This window comes from Stenella coeruleoalba (genome assembly GCF_951394435.1).
Source record: "Stenella coeruleoalba genome assembly, chromosome: 5".
Lineage (NCBI taxonomy): Eukaryota > Metazoa > Chordata > Mammalia > Artiodactyla > Delphinidae > Stenella > Stenella coeruleoalba.
Genome location: NC_137150.1, coordinates 32,969,087 through 32,985,216, shown reverse-complemented (window position 1 = coordinate 32,985,216; position 16,130 = coordinate 32,969,087). Strand labels below are relative to the sequence as shown.

Sequence of the window (16,130 nt, the reverse complement as noted above, 5' to 3'; positions counted from 1 at the left end):
TCTTGGTCTAATCATTCCAACATCTCTTCCATATCTGAGTCTAGTTCTGTTGCTTGCCCCTTCTCTTCAAACTCTTTTTTACTTTTTAGTATGTCTTGTAATTTTTTCTTGATAGCCGGACACAATATACTGGGTAAGAACTGCTCTTAGTAACGTGGTGAAGTGTGAGGGGAAGGGAAGTGTCCTGTGATTAGGTCTCAGTCTTAGTGAACCTGTGTCTCTGGACTGTGAGCTTCATACTTGATTCTCAACTGATTCCTCAGTAAGTTGTATTTTTCTGTATATATGTGTTGTTCTCTCCAATTTGGCGGGGAGTGATTTGCTGTATAACCTCACTTCTCTGATGAATCTAAGTGCTGTTGAGTTTTCAGTCTGGTTAGCTTTTTACTTGTTAGAATGCAGTGGTGACTTCCAGCTTCTTTCATGCTGGACTGGAAACTGGGAGTTGTGTGATTTTTTTTTTTTTTTATTCCTCAAACAATTGATACAAATCTAGAACTGGCAAATTTTGCTATAATTGGGTTTTAATTTCTAATTAAAATTTTTTTTCCATTTTCAATTATAAATTTTTTACAGTTCACAGTGTAATTACTCTTTGATCCAAGTATTTTGGGTAGCTAAAACGTTCAAAGTATGTAAGATACAAATGAACTCAAATCATAATCACAATAAATGCAAATTCAAAAGACATTTACTACAGTGGACCCTTGAACAGCATGGATTTGAACTGTGTGGGTCCGCTTATAGGAGGAATTTTTTCACTTAATATGTACTGCACAATCTGTGGTTGGTTGAATCCGGCAATGCCAAACCTCAGATACAGAGGGCTGACCGTGAAGTTACACGCAGATTTTTGACTGGAGGGTCAGGCCTCTAATCCCCACATTGTTCAAGGGTCAACTTATAGTATATTGATCTGAGGCTTCTAATTTTTTAATCCTACCTTTTTTGGTTAATCAAGTTTCCCTAATATCATTTTTCCCCCTCTGCTGGTTTGAAAGTATGCTATTTTTTCTTTTTTCATTGTGACCCTCTACTTTTTTTTTTTTAAACTTTGATTACTTAAGTTTAAAATCAATAATATTGGTTTTCTTTCACTGGAACTTAAAATACCTTACTTTGATCTTCCTCACATCTTCCTTTCATTTTATTTCTCTTTCTTCTTTTTTAACACCCAACAGTTACTAATATTTTTCTCCGTCATTCAGTGATCACCTAGAATTACCAGGATGTTTATGGATTTCTTTTTTCTCTATCGCTTCTTGCCTCTTACTCTTTCCTTTTGATTCAGTTTTCTTTCACGTATATCTTTTGGATATGTTTCCAGAAATGGTGAATAAGAGATAAAAGTTTCTCATCTTTTGTTCATTTGAAACTTTTTTCATTGGTCTTCATTTTTGAATAACTATTTTAGCCGAGTATAAAATCCTGGGTGGCAGTTATTTCTGTTTTCACATTGAAGGCATTACTCCTGACTTCAGGTATCTGTTGTTGTAGATGGGAAAGCAGTGCTCAATCTAATTGTCATTTCATGATACAGAATCTTATGTTTTTTTAATCCTGTATTCAGGGGTAGATTATCCTTCTGTTTAGGGGTGATTTAGCTTTATCATGGTTGGGATTCAAGTGTGCTATTTCAGTTGAAAGATTTGTATCTTCAGTTCTGGAAAATGCTCAACAATATCTTTTTAGGTAGTTCTATTTCCAAATTCTCACTTTCACCTCCTGGAACTCTTATTAACATCATTGAACCTTATCATTTCTGCTCTTCTTGTCTCTTCTCTGTCATATCTTCCAAGTCTTTTTACCTTACGTATAGTTGATATTTTCGTCTTTATTTTGTAGTTTATTATATCCTTTTCAGCTGTAGTATTCTCTGCTTAACTTTTCCATTGGGTTGTTACTAATTTTGTTCTTTACTTATAAAAACATATCTTTCAAAATCAGCCTTTTTTTTTAGTACTATCTTTATTCTTTTATTATGGTGTCTAGTATTCTTTTAAATAATTTAAAATATTTTACTGATTGCTTTATTATTTTTAGTTTTGAGTGCTGATTAATCTGCCTTTGTGGTTCTCCCTCATAATGGTTTATTTACTGTGCTTTGTAATTTTGATCCAGATACCCTGTTCAAGGGGGTTAGGTTTTGCTGTTGATGTTGTGGTTGCTGTTTTGTTTTGTTTTTTTAAATTGCTTTAGGTTATGAAAGCCTGTCTCCAGAAGAGGTTCATATTTCCTTCTGTTGGGGGCCATAGGAGTTCATTGAGTCTGGCCCAATTTTTATATATCTTCCTGCTTGGGGATCTTACACCATGAGATAGTGTAAGTTCATACCCTGTTTCTGTGTGTGGCACAGGAGGCCTGGTGATTCAATTCTTCTTGGATTATTTTCCCACACTGTTGTCTGTTAGACTGCTTTTAAGTACTAGGCTTTGCACAGAGTGTTCAGTTCCAGCTTTCCAACTCCATGTTGGCTGTTGCACATCTCCTGGGCTTTCAAACCCTTGTTCCTAAAGCCTATTATCTGCTGTTTTCCTGGACTGCTTTGCTTTAGCTTAGCTATCTCTTTATTTCTGGCACATGAGGATTCTCACTGTTGCTGCCTTAGGTTGGGCCCTACCTGGTCACTCTGCTTCTAGTTTGATTATCCTCTTAGTTGTATTTGTAATTTAGGCACTAATATTCTTTGTAAGACAGAAAAGCATAAACTCTTTAGGTCAGTGTGTTGCACCCCTTTGCCGTCTGACCTGGTTTTCCTTCATTTCCCCACCTACCTGTGTATTAACTTACCTTGAGTTCTCCAAAGCATGTTGTTCCACCACTTTGTGCCCTGCACATACTACTTTCCAGACAGTCTTTGCCACAGTAGTATTTTGTCTGGCTAAAATTCACTCAACTATTACATCCTCCTTTAAGTGTTCCTGACCTGGTTTCATGTAAATTATCTTCCTCTTTGTTTCTATTATAGCAGGTACAAGGTCTGTCCTAGTGTTTTATCACATGGTTTTGTATATGACAATTTGCTGGACTTGAGGGGAGGCATCATTTTCTTTTGTCTTTTTAGATACAGTCATTGATACATAGTAGCACTAAGTAGTCCTTTGTTAAGTATTTGTGTTGTATCATTACTTGTGCAGACACCTGTATGTGAGTTTGTTTTGTTTTAATCATTAGGATTGAATTGGGCAAAATTAAGGGTATCATTTTTCAATATAATGCTGCACTATTGCATGCTCACATGGCAGTTTTTCTTTTTTTCCCCCTCCAGGGCTATTGTGTTTGTTGTCGATAGTGCAGCCTTCCAGCGAGAGGTGAAAGATGTGGCAGAGTTTCTGTATCAAGTCCTCCTTGACAGTATTGGTCTGAAGAACACACCGTCATTCTTAATCGCTTGCAATAAGCAAGGTACTATCATGTTTTCTGATAATAATAGTTGAGATTTTTCTGGGATTGCTACTAAGAGTTAATACAGTTATCTACAATTGTTATTACTGAGGGTGAGAGATGATTGCTAATGAACTATAAATTAAGGATTTTAAATCTTAAAATTTATTTATACTCCAGCATTTTCATTAGTCTCCCTTACCAGGCTGTTCTAAGGAGCGACAAAGGAGTGATTGTTATCATTTATTCTTTGATACAGTGTTTTATTTTTAATCGTAAATCATTTTAATTTACCAAGTTAAGTTCATCAGATCGACAATATGTCATATCAGATACACAGTTGAGGAAGGACAGGATGGAGTCTCTCCTTTTAAACAAGTTTGCCATCTAGCACATTTCATCAAGGAGAGTTTGCAACCTTGTAAGAATGAAAAACATTTTAGTCTCAGCCAGTAAAACTAGGCTTCAGTTTTATTACCTTTAAAATCGGATTAGGAGTGATGTCAGCATCATGAGGTGTGAGACACCTTCTTTGTCTCTCCCCTTCATTCTACAACTAGTAAAACATCCAAAACTCAACAAAGGTTCCTCTGCCCAACACACTAGAATGCTGGAGAGATCCACAAGTCTACTTCTGAAGGTGGGTGGACTGGAACACATGGAGGAGGTAGAACTGGCGGAACAGTGGAAGAATGTCTACAATCTTAGCCTCTGGCCACAGTGGCTGAGCCTGAAGCCCCAGAGAACCCTATAGCAACAGGGAAGACAGCACACATGGCTCCAGCCTCCTGGCTGCAGTAGCTCCTTTGGCCACAGGGACCCGCAGCAGCAGTGGTGGTGGGGCCTGTGACCCCAATCCCCTGGCTCATGGCAGTGCTGCATGCAAACCCGACAACCCCAGATGTGGCGAAGGTGTCCGTGACTCTGTCTCCTTCACTTTTCCCCACACACCCCCCCACTGCTCAAGCAGTGACAGTGAGGGTACCAGTGACACATCTGGCAGAGGTAGTAGAGGGTGGAAAGTGCCAATTCTCAAATATGGTCAGAGGCAGCTCAGGTAAGAAAAGCCAAAAACCTGTGCTATAGCAAGAAAAAGAAAAGAAAGGTCTCTATTTTCCAACTTGTTGAACTGTAAGAATCAAGGAGAAAAAAAAAGCTTTACCTACATAAGAAAGGTATTTGCTACTTCAAATGCACTGGCAGAGGAACAGTTTGTCAAGTACCATGTAAAACCACAGTACACAGTGTAACGAAAAGAAAGTGACAGTTCTCCAGCAGCCAAACTTAAGTCATGGAAGATTGTAATCTAACTGATAGAGAATTCAAAATAGCTGTTATGAAGAAACTAAACAAGCTACAAGAGAACTCAGGAGGGCAGTTCAGTGAGCTCAGGAATAAAATTAATGAACAGAAGAAATACTTTACCAAAGATATTAAAAGTCTAAAAGAGAACCAAACAGAAGTTCTGGAGCTGAAGATGTCAATAAATGAGATGAAGAATGCATTAGAAAGCACTGGAAATAGAGCAGACCATATGGAAGAGAGAATTAGTGAGCTTGAATATAGAGATCTAGAAATGATTCAAGTAGGAGTGGCAAGAGAACTAAGATTTTTTTAAAAATAAAATTTTATGAGAACTATCCAACTTCATTATCCTTCATAAAGATAATGGTTATCCCAGAGGAAGAAGAGAGGGAGAAGAGAGCAGAGAGTTTATTTAAAGAAATAATAGCTGAGAATTTCACAAAGCCAGGGAAGGAACTGGATATACAAGTCCATAAAGCTAAGAGGACATTTAATTATCTCAATGCTAAAAGGTGTTCTCCAGGACAGATTATGTTAAAATTGTCAAAATTCAATGATAAAGAATTTTAAAGGCATCTGGAGGAAAAAAGACAGTAGCCTACAAAGGAACCCCTATTAATCTATCAGCGGATTTCTCAGCAGAAACTGTATAGGCCAGGAGAGGATGGGATAGCCTGCTCAAAATATTATAAGACAAAACCTCTGCCAAGAATTCTTCCAACAAACTTATCCTTGAGATACAAAGGAGAAATAAAGACTTTCCCAGACAAAAGCTGAGGGAGTTCATTACCCGTAGACCTGCCTTACAAGAAGTGTTGGAAGGAGCTCTTCTACCTGAAACAAAGAGGCAAAAGTACGCAAAACTTTGAGTAAGGTGATAAATAGATAGAATCAGAAAATTGCAACTTTACATCAGAATAGGTTGTTAATTATAAAGGTTAAAGGGGAAAAAGCAGTAAAAATAATTATAGCTATTGCAGTTTGGTAATGAACTCACAATATAAAAAGGGATAATTTGAGATGACAAAAATGTAAAAGGGGAAGAGGAAAAGAACAGAACCCATATAATGGCAAATGAAGATAAGATCCTATCAGCGGAAAAAGGACTGTTTTATCTATGAGATGTCTTATACAAACCTGATGGTAACCACAAAATGTAAGTCTAGAGCAGAGACATGAAACTAGGAGGAAACTAGTAAACCACCAACTAAGATGTCAGGCAGAAACAATGGAGATATAGAGCAAACAAAAGATAAAATGGCGGTACTAGTCCTCATTTGTCAATAATCACCCTAAATATAAGTGGATTGAATTCACCAATCAAAAGACACAGAGTGGCTGGATGTATTAAAAAACAAGACCAGCTATGTCCTGTCTCCCAGAGACTCATCTCTAAAGACAAACATAGGCTCAAAGTGAAGGGATGGAAAATGATACTCCAAGCAGATGGCAGCCAAAAGAAAGCAGGTTTAGCCATCTCAGATCAGATCAAATAGACTTCAAGCCAAAGAGAACAAGATGGACTTATATAATGATAAAGGGGACAATCCATCAAGAAGATGTAACATTTATGAATATATAAACATCTAACATAGGAGCACTAAAACATGAATTATTAACAGATCTAAATGAAGAAATTGACAACAATAAATGGTAGGGGAGTTTAACTTCCCACTTACATCAATGAATTGATTATCTAGACAGAACGTTAACAAGGAACCATTGGCCTTAAATGAAGTATTACATCAGGTGGAATATATACACACACACACACACATACATACATACATACATACATACATACATACATACATACATGTATATAAATAAAACATTCCATCCGAAAGCAGCAGAATACACATTCTTCTCAAGTGCACATGGAACATTCTCAAGGATAGACCATATGCTGGGACACAAAACAAGTTTCAATAAACTTAAGATTGAAATCATATCGAGCATCTTTTCCTACCACAAAGATTTGAAACTAGAAATCAACTACAAGAAGAAAGCTGAACAAATCACAAATATGTGGAGACTAAACAACATGCTACTGAACAACTATTAGGTCAATGAGGAGGAAAAGAGGAAATAAAAATCCCTGAAGATAAATGAAAATATGTCATACGAGATCAATAGGATGCATCAAAAGTAGTACAAGTTTATAGCAATACTTGCCTACCTCAAGAAACAAGAAAAATCTCCACAGTCCTTACACCTAAAGGAACTAGAAAAAGAACAAACTAAGCCCAAAGTCAGTAGAAGGAAGGAAATACTAAAAGCCAGCAGAAATAAATGAAGTAGAGACTAAAAAGATAGTAGAAACTAAGAGCTTGTTCTTTGAAAAGATAAACAAAATTGACAAACCTTTATCTAGACTAACTAAGAAAAAAAAGAGAGGAGGCTCATATAAATAAAATCAGAAACGAAAGAGGAGAAATTACAACAGATCCCACAGAAATACAAAGGGTTATAAGAGAATACTGTGAATAACTACACCAACAAATTGGACAGCCTAGAAGAAATAAATACATTCTTAACAAACAACCTTCCAAGACTGAATCTTGAAGAAATAGAAAATCTGAATAGACTGATAACTAGGAAGGAGATTAAAACAGTAATCAAAAGCCTTCCAAAAAAACCAAAAGTCCAGGACCAGACAGCTTCACTGGTAAATTCTACCAAATGTTCAAAGAAGATTTAATACCCATTCTTCTTAAACTATTCCACTTATGATAAAGACAATAAAATGGGTATAGAAAGAATGTACCTCTACATAATAAAGGCTATGCATGTCAAACCCACAGCTGACATCATACTCAACTGTGAAAAACTGAAAGCTATCCCTCTAAGATCAGGAACAAGACAAGGATGCCCACTCTTGCCACTCTCATTCAACATAGCTAAAGACTCCACCAAAAACCTATTAGAAATAATAAATGAATACAGTAAAGTTGCAGGGTGCAAAAGCAATATACAAAAATCTGTTGTGTTTCTGTACACCAACAACAAACAAGCAGAAAGAGAAATTAAGAAAACAGTCCCATTTAAAATTGCAGCAAAAACAATAAAATACCCAGGAATAAATTTAACCAAGGATGGGAATTCCCTGGTGGTCCAGTGGTTAGGACTGCACACTTTCACTGCTGAGGGTGCAGGTTCAATCCCTGGTCAGGGAACTAAGATCCCACGATACAGTAAAAACTATAAAACATTGTTGAGAGAAATGGAAGACACAAAGAAATGGCAAGATAGTTCATGCTCATAGACTGTAAGAATTAACATTGTTAAAATGTCTGTTTTACTTAAAGCAATCTGCAGATTCATTGCAGCAATCCCTGTCAAAATCCTAATGACATTTTTTGTAGAAATGGAACAAAAATTCCTTACATTTGTATGGAACCATGAAAAACTGTGAATAGCCGAAGCAATTCTGAGAAAAAGGAACAAAGCTGGAGGTATCACATGCCCTGATTTCAAAATATTACTACAAAGCTATAGTAATCAAAACAGCATGGTATTTGGCAGCAAAACAGACATACAGGTCAATGGAACAGAATTGAGAGCCCAGAAATAAACATATGGACAGTTAATTTACAACAAAGGTGCAAAGAACATACAATGGAGAAAGAACAGTCTCTTCAGTAAATGGTGTTGGGAAAACTGTACAGCCACATGCAAAAGAATGAAAGTAGACTATTATACCATACACAAAAATTAACTGAAAAGTGTATTAAAGACTTGAATAGAAGACCTGAAACCATAAAACTCCTAGAAGAAAACAGGGAGTTCAGACTTTGACATGGGATTTAGCAATATGTTTTTGGATCTGTCTCCTGAGGCAAGGCAAACAAAAACAAAAATAAACAGGTGGTACTATATCAAACTAAAAAGCTCTGCACAGCAAAGGAAACCATCAACAAAATGAAAAGACATCCTACTGACTGGGAGGAGATATTGTCAAATCATATTATCTGATAAGGGGTTAATATCCAAAAAATATAAAGAACCCATACAACTCAACAACAACAAAAAACCTGATTTAAAAATGGGCAGATAACCTGAATAGATGTTTTTCCAGAAAAGATATACAAATGGTCATTGGGCACATAATGAAGATGTTCATCACTAGTGAAGATGAACATCATTAACTATTAGGGAAATGCAAATCAAAGCCACAATTAGACATTACCTCACACCTGTTAGAGTGACTGTTGTCAAACAGAGAAGAAATAACATGTGTGGGCGAGGATGTGGAGAAAATGGAACCCTTGTGCACTGTTGATGGGAATGTAAATGCAGCCACTGTGGGAAACAGTATGGATAGTCCTCAAAAAATTAAGAATAGAGCTACCATGGGATCCAGCTATTCCACTTCTGGATATTTATCCAAAGATAATGGAAACACTAACTCAGAAAGATATTTGCACCTACTACTGTATGGTGATGGATGGAAACTAAATTTTTGATAGTAAGCACGGTGTAGTGTATACACAAATTGAATCATAATGTTGTACACATGAAACATGTTATAAACCAATGTTACCTCAATAATGAAATAATCTCTCTTTTCTAAAAATAAGATAGACTAGTTGATCTTTAGTCCTCTTTCAGACCTAATCTCATTCTATGAAAAGCTCAATGCATTTCTCAAAGGTGAGCTAGTAGTAACCCTAACAATGACTTATCGTGAATCAGTCTTAGGGTCATTACCTGACCTCTTTATTTCTTCTATATTTATTTGGCTTCTGCTGGTGCCAAACCAGTGCTTTTTTATTACTAAAGTGCACTTGATGCCGTAACATACCATCTTAGTATCAGCTGGAAATGTTCTTGGTTTAGTTTTATATGACAGGCAGGGTATTTCTACTGGAGTGAAGGGTCTTGTTAAAATCACAAAGCTGGTAGCTTCTCTTCTTGTTACATTGGCTGGACTTATGTATACAACATATGTGTTGATTTCAAATGTCTGTAAGATGTAGAAAACTTCTGTGAAAGAGCTTCTCAATTTTAGGGTCACCAGCTTAATTGTAAGCATAATTGTAATATAAATATTTGTGCAAATATAAAGCTTACTTTGATAATGGAATACTAGTGATAAAAAGCTCTTTAAGCGGGCTTCCCTGGTGGCGCAGTGGATAAGAATCTGCCTGCCAATGCAGGGGACACAGGTTTGATCCCTGGTTCAGGAAGATCCCACATGCCACAGAGCAACAAAGCCCATGTGCCACAACTACTGAGCCTGTGCTCTAGAGCTTGCGAGCCACAACTACTGAGCCTCTGTGCCACAACTGCTGAAGCCCACAGCCTAGAGCCCATGCTCTGCAACAAGAGAAGCCACCGCAATTAGAAGCCCACACCCTGCAACAAAGAGTAGCCCCCACTCGCCGCAGCTAGAGAAAGCCCGTGTGCAGCAACAAAAACCCAACACAGCCAAAAATAAATAAAATAAGAATAAAAATAAATTTTTAAAAAAAAAGCTCTTTAAAAAAATGGTGGGGTTGGTGGGAGGGATAAATTGAGAGTTTGGGATTGACATATACTTATTACTATATTTAAAATAGATAACCAACAAGGACCTACTGTATAGCACAGAGAACTCTGCTCAATATTCTGTAATAACCTAAATGGGAAAAGAATTTGAAAAAGAATAAGATATATGTATATGTGTAACTGGATCACTTTGCTGTACACCTGAAACTAACACAACATTGTAAGTCAACTATAATCCAATGTAATATAAAAATTTTTTTAAATGGTGGGGCAAAGAAACTTACTGGTTTAAATAGGAATTTTCCATATGTGCAAAAAGTCTTGGGAAAAGACCCCTTCTGCTTTAAACAACAGCAGTGTCTTTATTTCTTTACAGACATTACAATGGCAAAATCAGCAAAGTTAATTCAGCAGCAGCTTGAAAAAGAAATGTAAGTAAGAATAAGTCCTGTTGGTTAACTGTATCTCTTAACACTTAGGAAATATGTATATATTGCTTAAGGTCTTTGGTTTTGTATGGTTATCACAATTAGCCTGAAGATTGGTGTGAAATATACTTGTTAAATAATTGACAACAGAATTAATGGAACTGTAGAAAGTATTAATGGGATGTTTATAGGTATTTAAAATTTTCATGGAAAGAAAATCTCAGGTTTATTGCGACTACAGCTCAATTTGTTTTCCCACTGTTTCTAGACCTAGTTTATAGTAGATATGAAAGGATTTAAAAACTAAATTTGAAAGCCATGGAAATTTTTGTTGACAGAACAAGAAAGGAACACTTCAGAAGAATATAAAAATCTATGATACTATTTTGTAGTGTGTTTCTTGTTTTCAAGCTATGTGGCGATATCATTTAGCTTGATTTTAGTGTTTAAAAATTTGTGAATTGAGCTATAAGCTTTTGAATTTTAAGCAATCTATGTCTCTGTGTTCTGCTGATTTGTAAGAGTTAGCTAACAGGTTGCTTACATAGGAGATACAATCAACATTATAATAGAGCAAGTTATGTTTTCTTATGCTGTTATGTAAGGATATTTTTAATAAAAAAATCTGATAAGGAAAAATTGTACAAACTCAACTTTTAGTAAATTTTTTCCAATTATCATTTACATTCTCCTTTGCTCATTTAATAAGCACCTATAATTTGTCTAACATATGCCATGACCTGCTCTAGGATGTGACTATAAGAAGTGTGATGTTGTTCCTGTACTCAGGAGCTTAGAGTCTAGTAGAATATGGTTTGCTTCAGGGGTTGACAAACTCCTGCTGAGGGTCTGCCAACAAAGAGTGGTTTTGCATTTTTATAGGACAGGTAAGAAAAGAAGAAAAGTAGAAAAATATGTGGCAGAGACTAAATATCACCCACTAGCCCAAAATATCTAATTTATGGCTCTTTACAGAAAAATCTTACCAGCCCTGGTCTGTCATTTTCTGTGGCTTTTTTTTTTTTCATTTGAGAATGATATATTCAATCCCATGTGCTTTAAACTTTTTAATATATAATAGAAGAAAAGTTAGCCATTCAATTAGATTTATCAAAGACATCATGCCTTCAAATTGAATATCAAAAGAACATTTTAACCCCTTTATTGAGGTATAATTGATATGTAAAAAGCTGTGAATATTTAATGTATACAACTCAATTTGGGGATAAGCATATACCTGTGAAACCATCATCACCATCGAGGCCATAAAAATATCCATTACTTCGCAGAGTTTCTTCCTACGTACTTCATTATTTGTGTGTGTATGTATTTCATGAGAACACTTAACATAAGATCTACCCTATTAGCAAATTTTAAGTGTATAGTGAATACTATGCTATATATTAGATCTCTAGCACTTACTTATTTGCATAACTGAAACTTTATACCCTTTGACCATCATCTCTCCATTTCCCCCTGCCCCCCACCTTGGTGACCACCATTCTACTCTTTGCTTCCATGTGTTTGACTGTTTTAGATTCCACATATAAGTGTAATTAATCATAATGGTAGTTGTCTTACTCTATGTTATTTCACTTAGCATAATGTTCTCTAGGTCCATCCATGTTGTCGCAAATGGCAGGAATTTCTTCTGCAGGGCTAAATAATATTCCATTGTATATATGTTCCACATTTTCTTTATCTGTTCATCCTTCGATGGACATTTAGGTTGCTTCCATATATTGGCTATTGTTAATAATGCTGCAGTGAACATGGAAGGCATATACCGCTCCGAGATTCTGATTTCAGTTCCTTTGGATAACTACCCAGAAGTGGAATTGCTGATTCATATGGTAGTAGTTCTGTTTGTAATTTTTTGAGGAATCTCAGTGCTGTTTTCTGTAATAGCTGTACCAATTTACATACCCACCAACAATGTACCAAGGTTCCCTTTTCTCCATATCTTTACCAACACTTATCTTTTTTTTTCTAATGTTAGTAATTCTGTCAGGTGTGAAGTGACATCTCATTGTGGTTTTGATTTGCATTTCCCTGATGAATAGTGATGTTTAGCATCTTTTCATGTACTTGTTGACTATTCGTATGTCCTCTATGTCTGTTCGGGTCCTTTGCCCATTTTTTAAATTGGATTATTTGTTTTTTTTGTTACTGGGTTGTATGTTTTGGGACAGATCCAAAAACATATTGCTAAATCCCATATTTTGGATATTAACCCTTATCAGATATATGGTTTGCAAATATTTTCCCCCATTCCATAGGTTACCTTTTCATTTTGTTGATTCTTTCCTTTGCTGTGCACAAGCTTTTTAGTTTGATATAATCACACTTGTTTATGTTTGCTTTGTTATTTGCTTTTGGTCTCATATCTTAAAACTAATTTCCACAACACCAGTGTCAGTGAACATTTTCTTCTTGGATTTTTATGGTTTCAGGTCTTATATTTAAGTCTTTAATCCATTTTGAGTTGATTTTGTGTATGGTATAACATACACAGTTTCATTCTTTTGCATGTAGATATCCAGTTTTCCCAGCACCATTTATTGAAGAGACTATCCTTTTCCTATAGTATACTCCTGTCATCCTTGTTGAAGATTAGTTTACTGTATATGCATGGGTTTGTGCTGGGCGCTCTATCCTATTCCATTGATCTATATGTCTTTTTATAGTACCATATTGTTTTGATTACTATAGGTTTACAATATAATTTGAAATCTGGAAATGTGATGCCTCCAGATTTATTGTTCTTACTCAAGATTATTTTGAGTATTATAGTTCTTTTGTGGTTCCATATGAATTCTACCATTGTTTCTTCTATTTCTGTGAAAAATTCCATTGGAATATTGATTGAGATTCCATTAAATTTATAGATGGAGATCTTTTTGTTTGCATCGGGTCTCAGTTGCGGCACGTGGGATCTTCGTTGCGGCATGTGGGATCTTTTGTTGCAGCCTGTGAGCTTCTCTCTAGTTGTGGCGCGCAGGCTCCAGAGAGTAATTTGGGGAGAGTGGACTCTGTAGTTTGCGGCACGTGGGCTCAGTAGTTGTGGTGTGCGGGCTTAGTGGCCCCGCGGCATGTGGGATCTTAGTTCCCTGACCAGAAATAGAACCCACATCCCCTGCATTGGAAGGCAGATTCTTAACCACTGGACCACCAGGGAAGTCCCCTATAGATGGACATTTTAACAATGTAAATTATTCCAATGTATGAACAAGGGGCATTTTTCCATTTATTTGTGTCTTCAGTTTCTTTCATCACTGTTTTATAGTTTTCAGTGTACCGATCTTTCACCTACTTTGTTAAATTTATGTCTAAGTATTTTATTGTTTTTGATGCTATTATAAATGGAATTGTTTTGTTAATTTCTTTTCCTGATAGTTCATTAGTAGCGCATAGAAACAGAACTTGTTTTTGTGTGTAGATTTTGTATCCTGCAATTTTACTGAGTCTGTTAGTTCTCATTTTTGGGGGGGTCTTTTATGTTTTCCTATATTTAAGATCAAGTGATCTGAAATCAGAGATAATTTTACTTCTTCCTTTCTGATTTTGATGCCTTTTGTTTCTTTTTTGCCTAATTGCTCTGTCTAGGACTTCCAGTACTATGTTGAATAGAAGTGGCAAGAGTAGGCATCCTTATCTTGTTTCTGATCTTAGAGGAAAAGCTTTTAGCTTTCACTATTGAGTATGATGTTATCTGTGGGCTTGTCATATATGACACTTGTTATTTTGAGGTACATACCTTCTGTAACTATTTTGTTGAGTTCTTATCATGAAAGGATGTTGAATTTTGTCATATGCTTTTTCTGAATCTGTTGAGATGATCATAAGATTTTTATCCTTCATCCTGTTAATGTGATGTATCCCATTTATTTATTTAGGTTCTCTGATGTTACATATATACATGTATATGTACACAATTATTTTATCCTCTTGATGAATTGGCCCCTTTATTATTATATGATAACCTTCTTTGTCTCTTGTGACAATTTTTGACTTAGTCTATTCTGTTGATATTTATGTATTCAGCCCTACTCTCTTTTGTTTATCATTTGTATAGAATATGTTTTTCTGTCCCTTTACTTTGAACCTTAAATCGAGAGTGCATCTCTTGGAGATAGCATGTACTTCAAGCTTGTTTTTTTATCCATTCATCCACTCTGTTTTGATTGGTAATTTAAACCATTTACATTTAAAGTAATTATTGATAGGTAAGAACTTATTCTGTTTTGTTGATGGTTTTCTGACTGTTTCATAGTTCCTTTGTCTCCTCTCTTCCTTTGTAATTTGATGATTTCTTTTGTATTGTTATGCTTTGACTTTTTTCTCTTTATTTTGTGTGTCTACTACAGGTGTTTTCTTTGTGACTGTCATGGCTTATATAAAACATCTTATAATACTGACAGTCTAATTTAAGCTGATAACAACTTTGACTGTATACAAAAATTTGTATACATTAACTTCTCCTTCCCCCACATTTTATGTTACTGATGTCACAATTTACATCTTTTTATATTGTGTATCCATTAATAAATTATTGTAGTCATCGTTATTTTTATTACTTTTGTCTTTAGCTTTTATGCTAGAGTTAAAAATGATTTATGTGTCACCATTACAATACTAGAGTATTCTAAATTTTAGTATATTCTTACTGTTACAGTTAGTTTTATACTTTCATGTGTTTTCATGTTCTTGATTAGTTTTATTTCACCTTGAAGAACTCCCTTTAACATTTCTTATAAGGCAGGACTAGTAGTGATGAACTGCAGCTTTTGTGTGTTTGGGAAAGCTTTTGTCTGTCCTTCATATCTGAAGGACAGTTTTGCTGGGTATAGTATTCTTGGATGGCAGGTTTTTTTTCTTTCAGCATTTTGAATATACCGTCCCACTCTCCACTGGCCTGCAAGGTTTCTGCTATGAGATCCACTTTTAGTCTTATGGATTTTCCCTTGTTTGTGACAGATGGCCTTTCTCTTAATGCTTTCAACATTCTGTCTTTGACTTTTGTCAGTTTGATTATAATGTGTCTCATTAAAGCTCTCTTTATGTTTAATCCATTTGGGGTTTTAGGGGCTTAGTGGATCTGGATGTTCATTTCCCTCCCCAGATTTGGGAGTTTTCTATCATTATTTTTTTAAATAAGCTTTCTGATTCTTTGCCTTTATCTACTCTTTCTGAGACTCCCATAATGCATATATCGGTTCCTTTTATGATGTCCCATAAGACTTTCTTCACTCTTTTTCGCCTTTTCTTTTTGTTTTTCTCACAGAGTAATTTCAAGTTACCTGTGTTCAAGCTCTCCAATTCTTTATTCTGCTTGATTGAGTATGCTGTTGAATTTTTCACATCCAGTCATTGTGTTCTTCAGCTCCAGAATTTTTGTTTTTCATGGTTTCTATATCTTTGTTGACTTTCTGATTTTGTTCACCTATTCTTTGCCTCATTTTGTTGAGTTTTCTGTGTTATTTTGTACCTTATGGGACTTTCAGATGATTATTTTGAATTCTT

The 16,130-nt window shown here is 35.5% G+C and overlaps 1 protein-coding gene across 1 annotated transcript in view; it reads left to right on the top strand.

Annotated features, from left to right (window-relative positions):
* The window catches only part of SRPRB (SRP receptor subunit beta), a 39,068-nt gene that overhangs the window by 10,957 nt on the left and 11,981 nt on the right, over positions 1-16,130 (top strand). The window contains exons 5-6 of the mRNA XM_079921924.1: positions 3,269-3,405; positions 10,556-10,610. Of these exons, the coding sequence (XP_079778050.1) occupies positions 3,269-3,405; positions 10,556-10,610 (192 nt within the window). The remainder of the gene's footprint in view (positions 1-3,268; positions 3,406-10,555; positions 10,611-16,130) is intronic.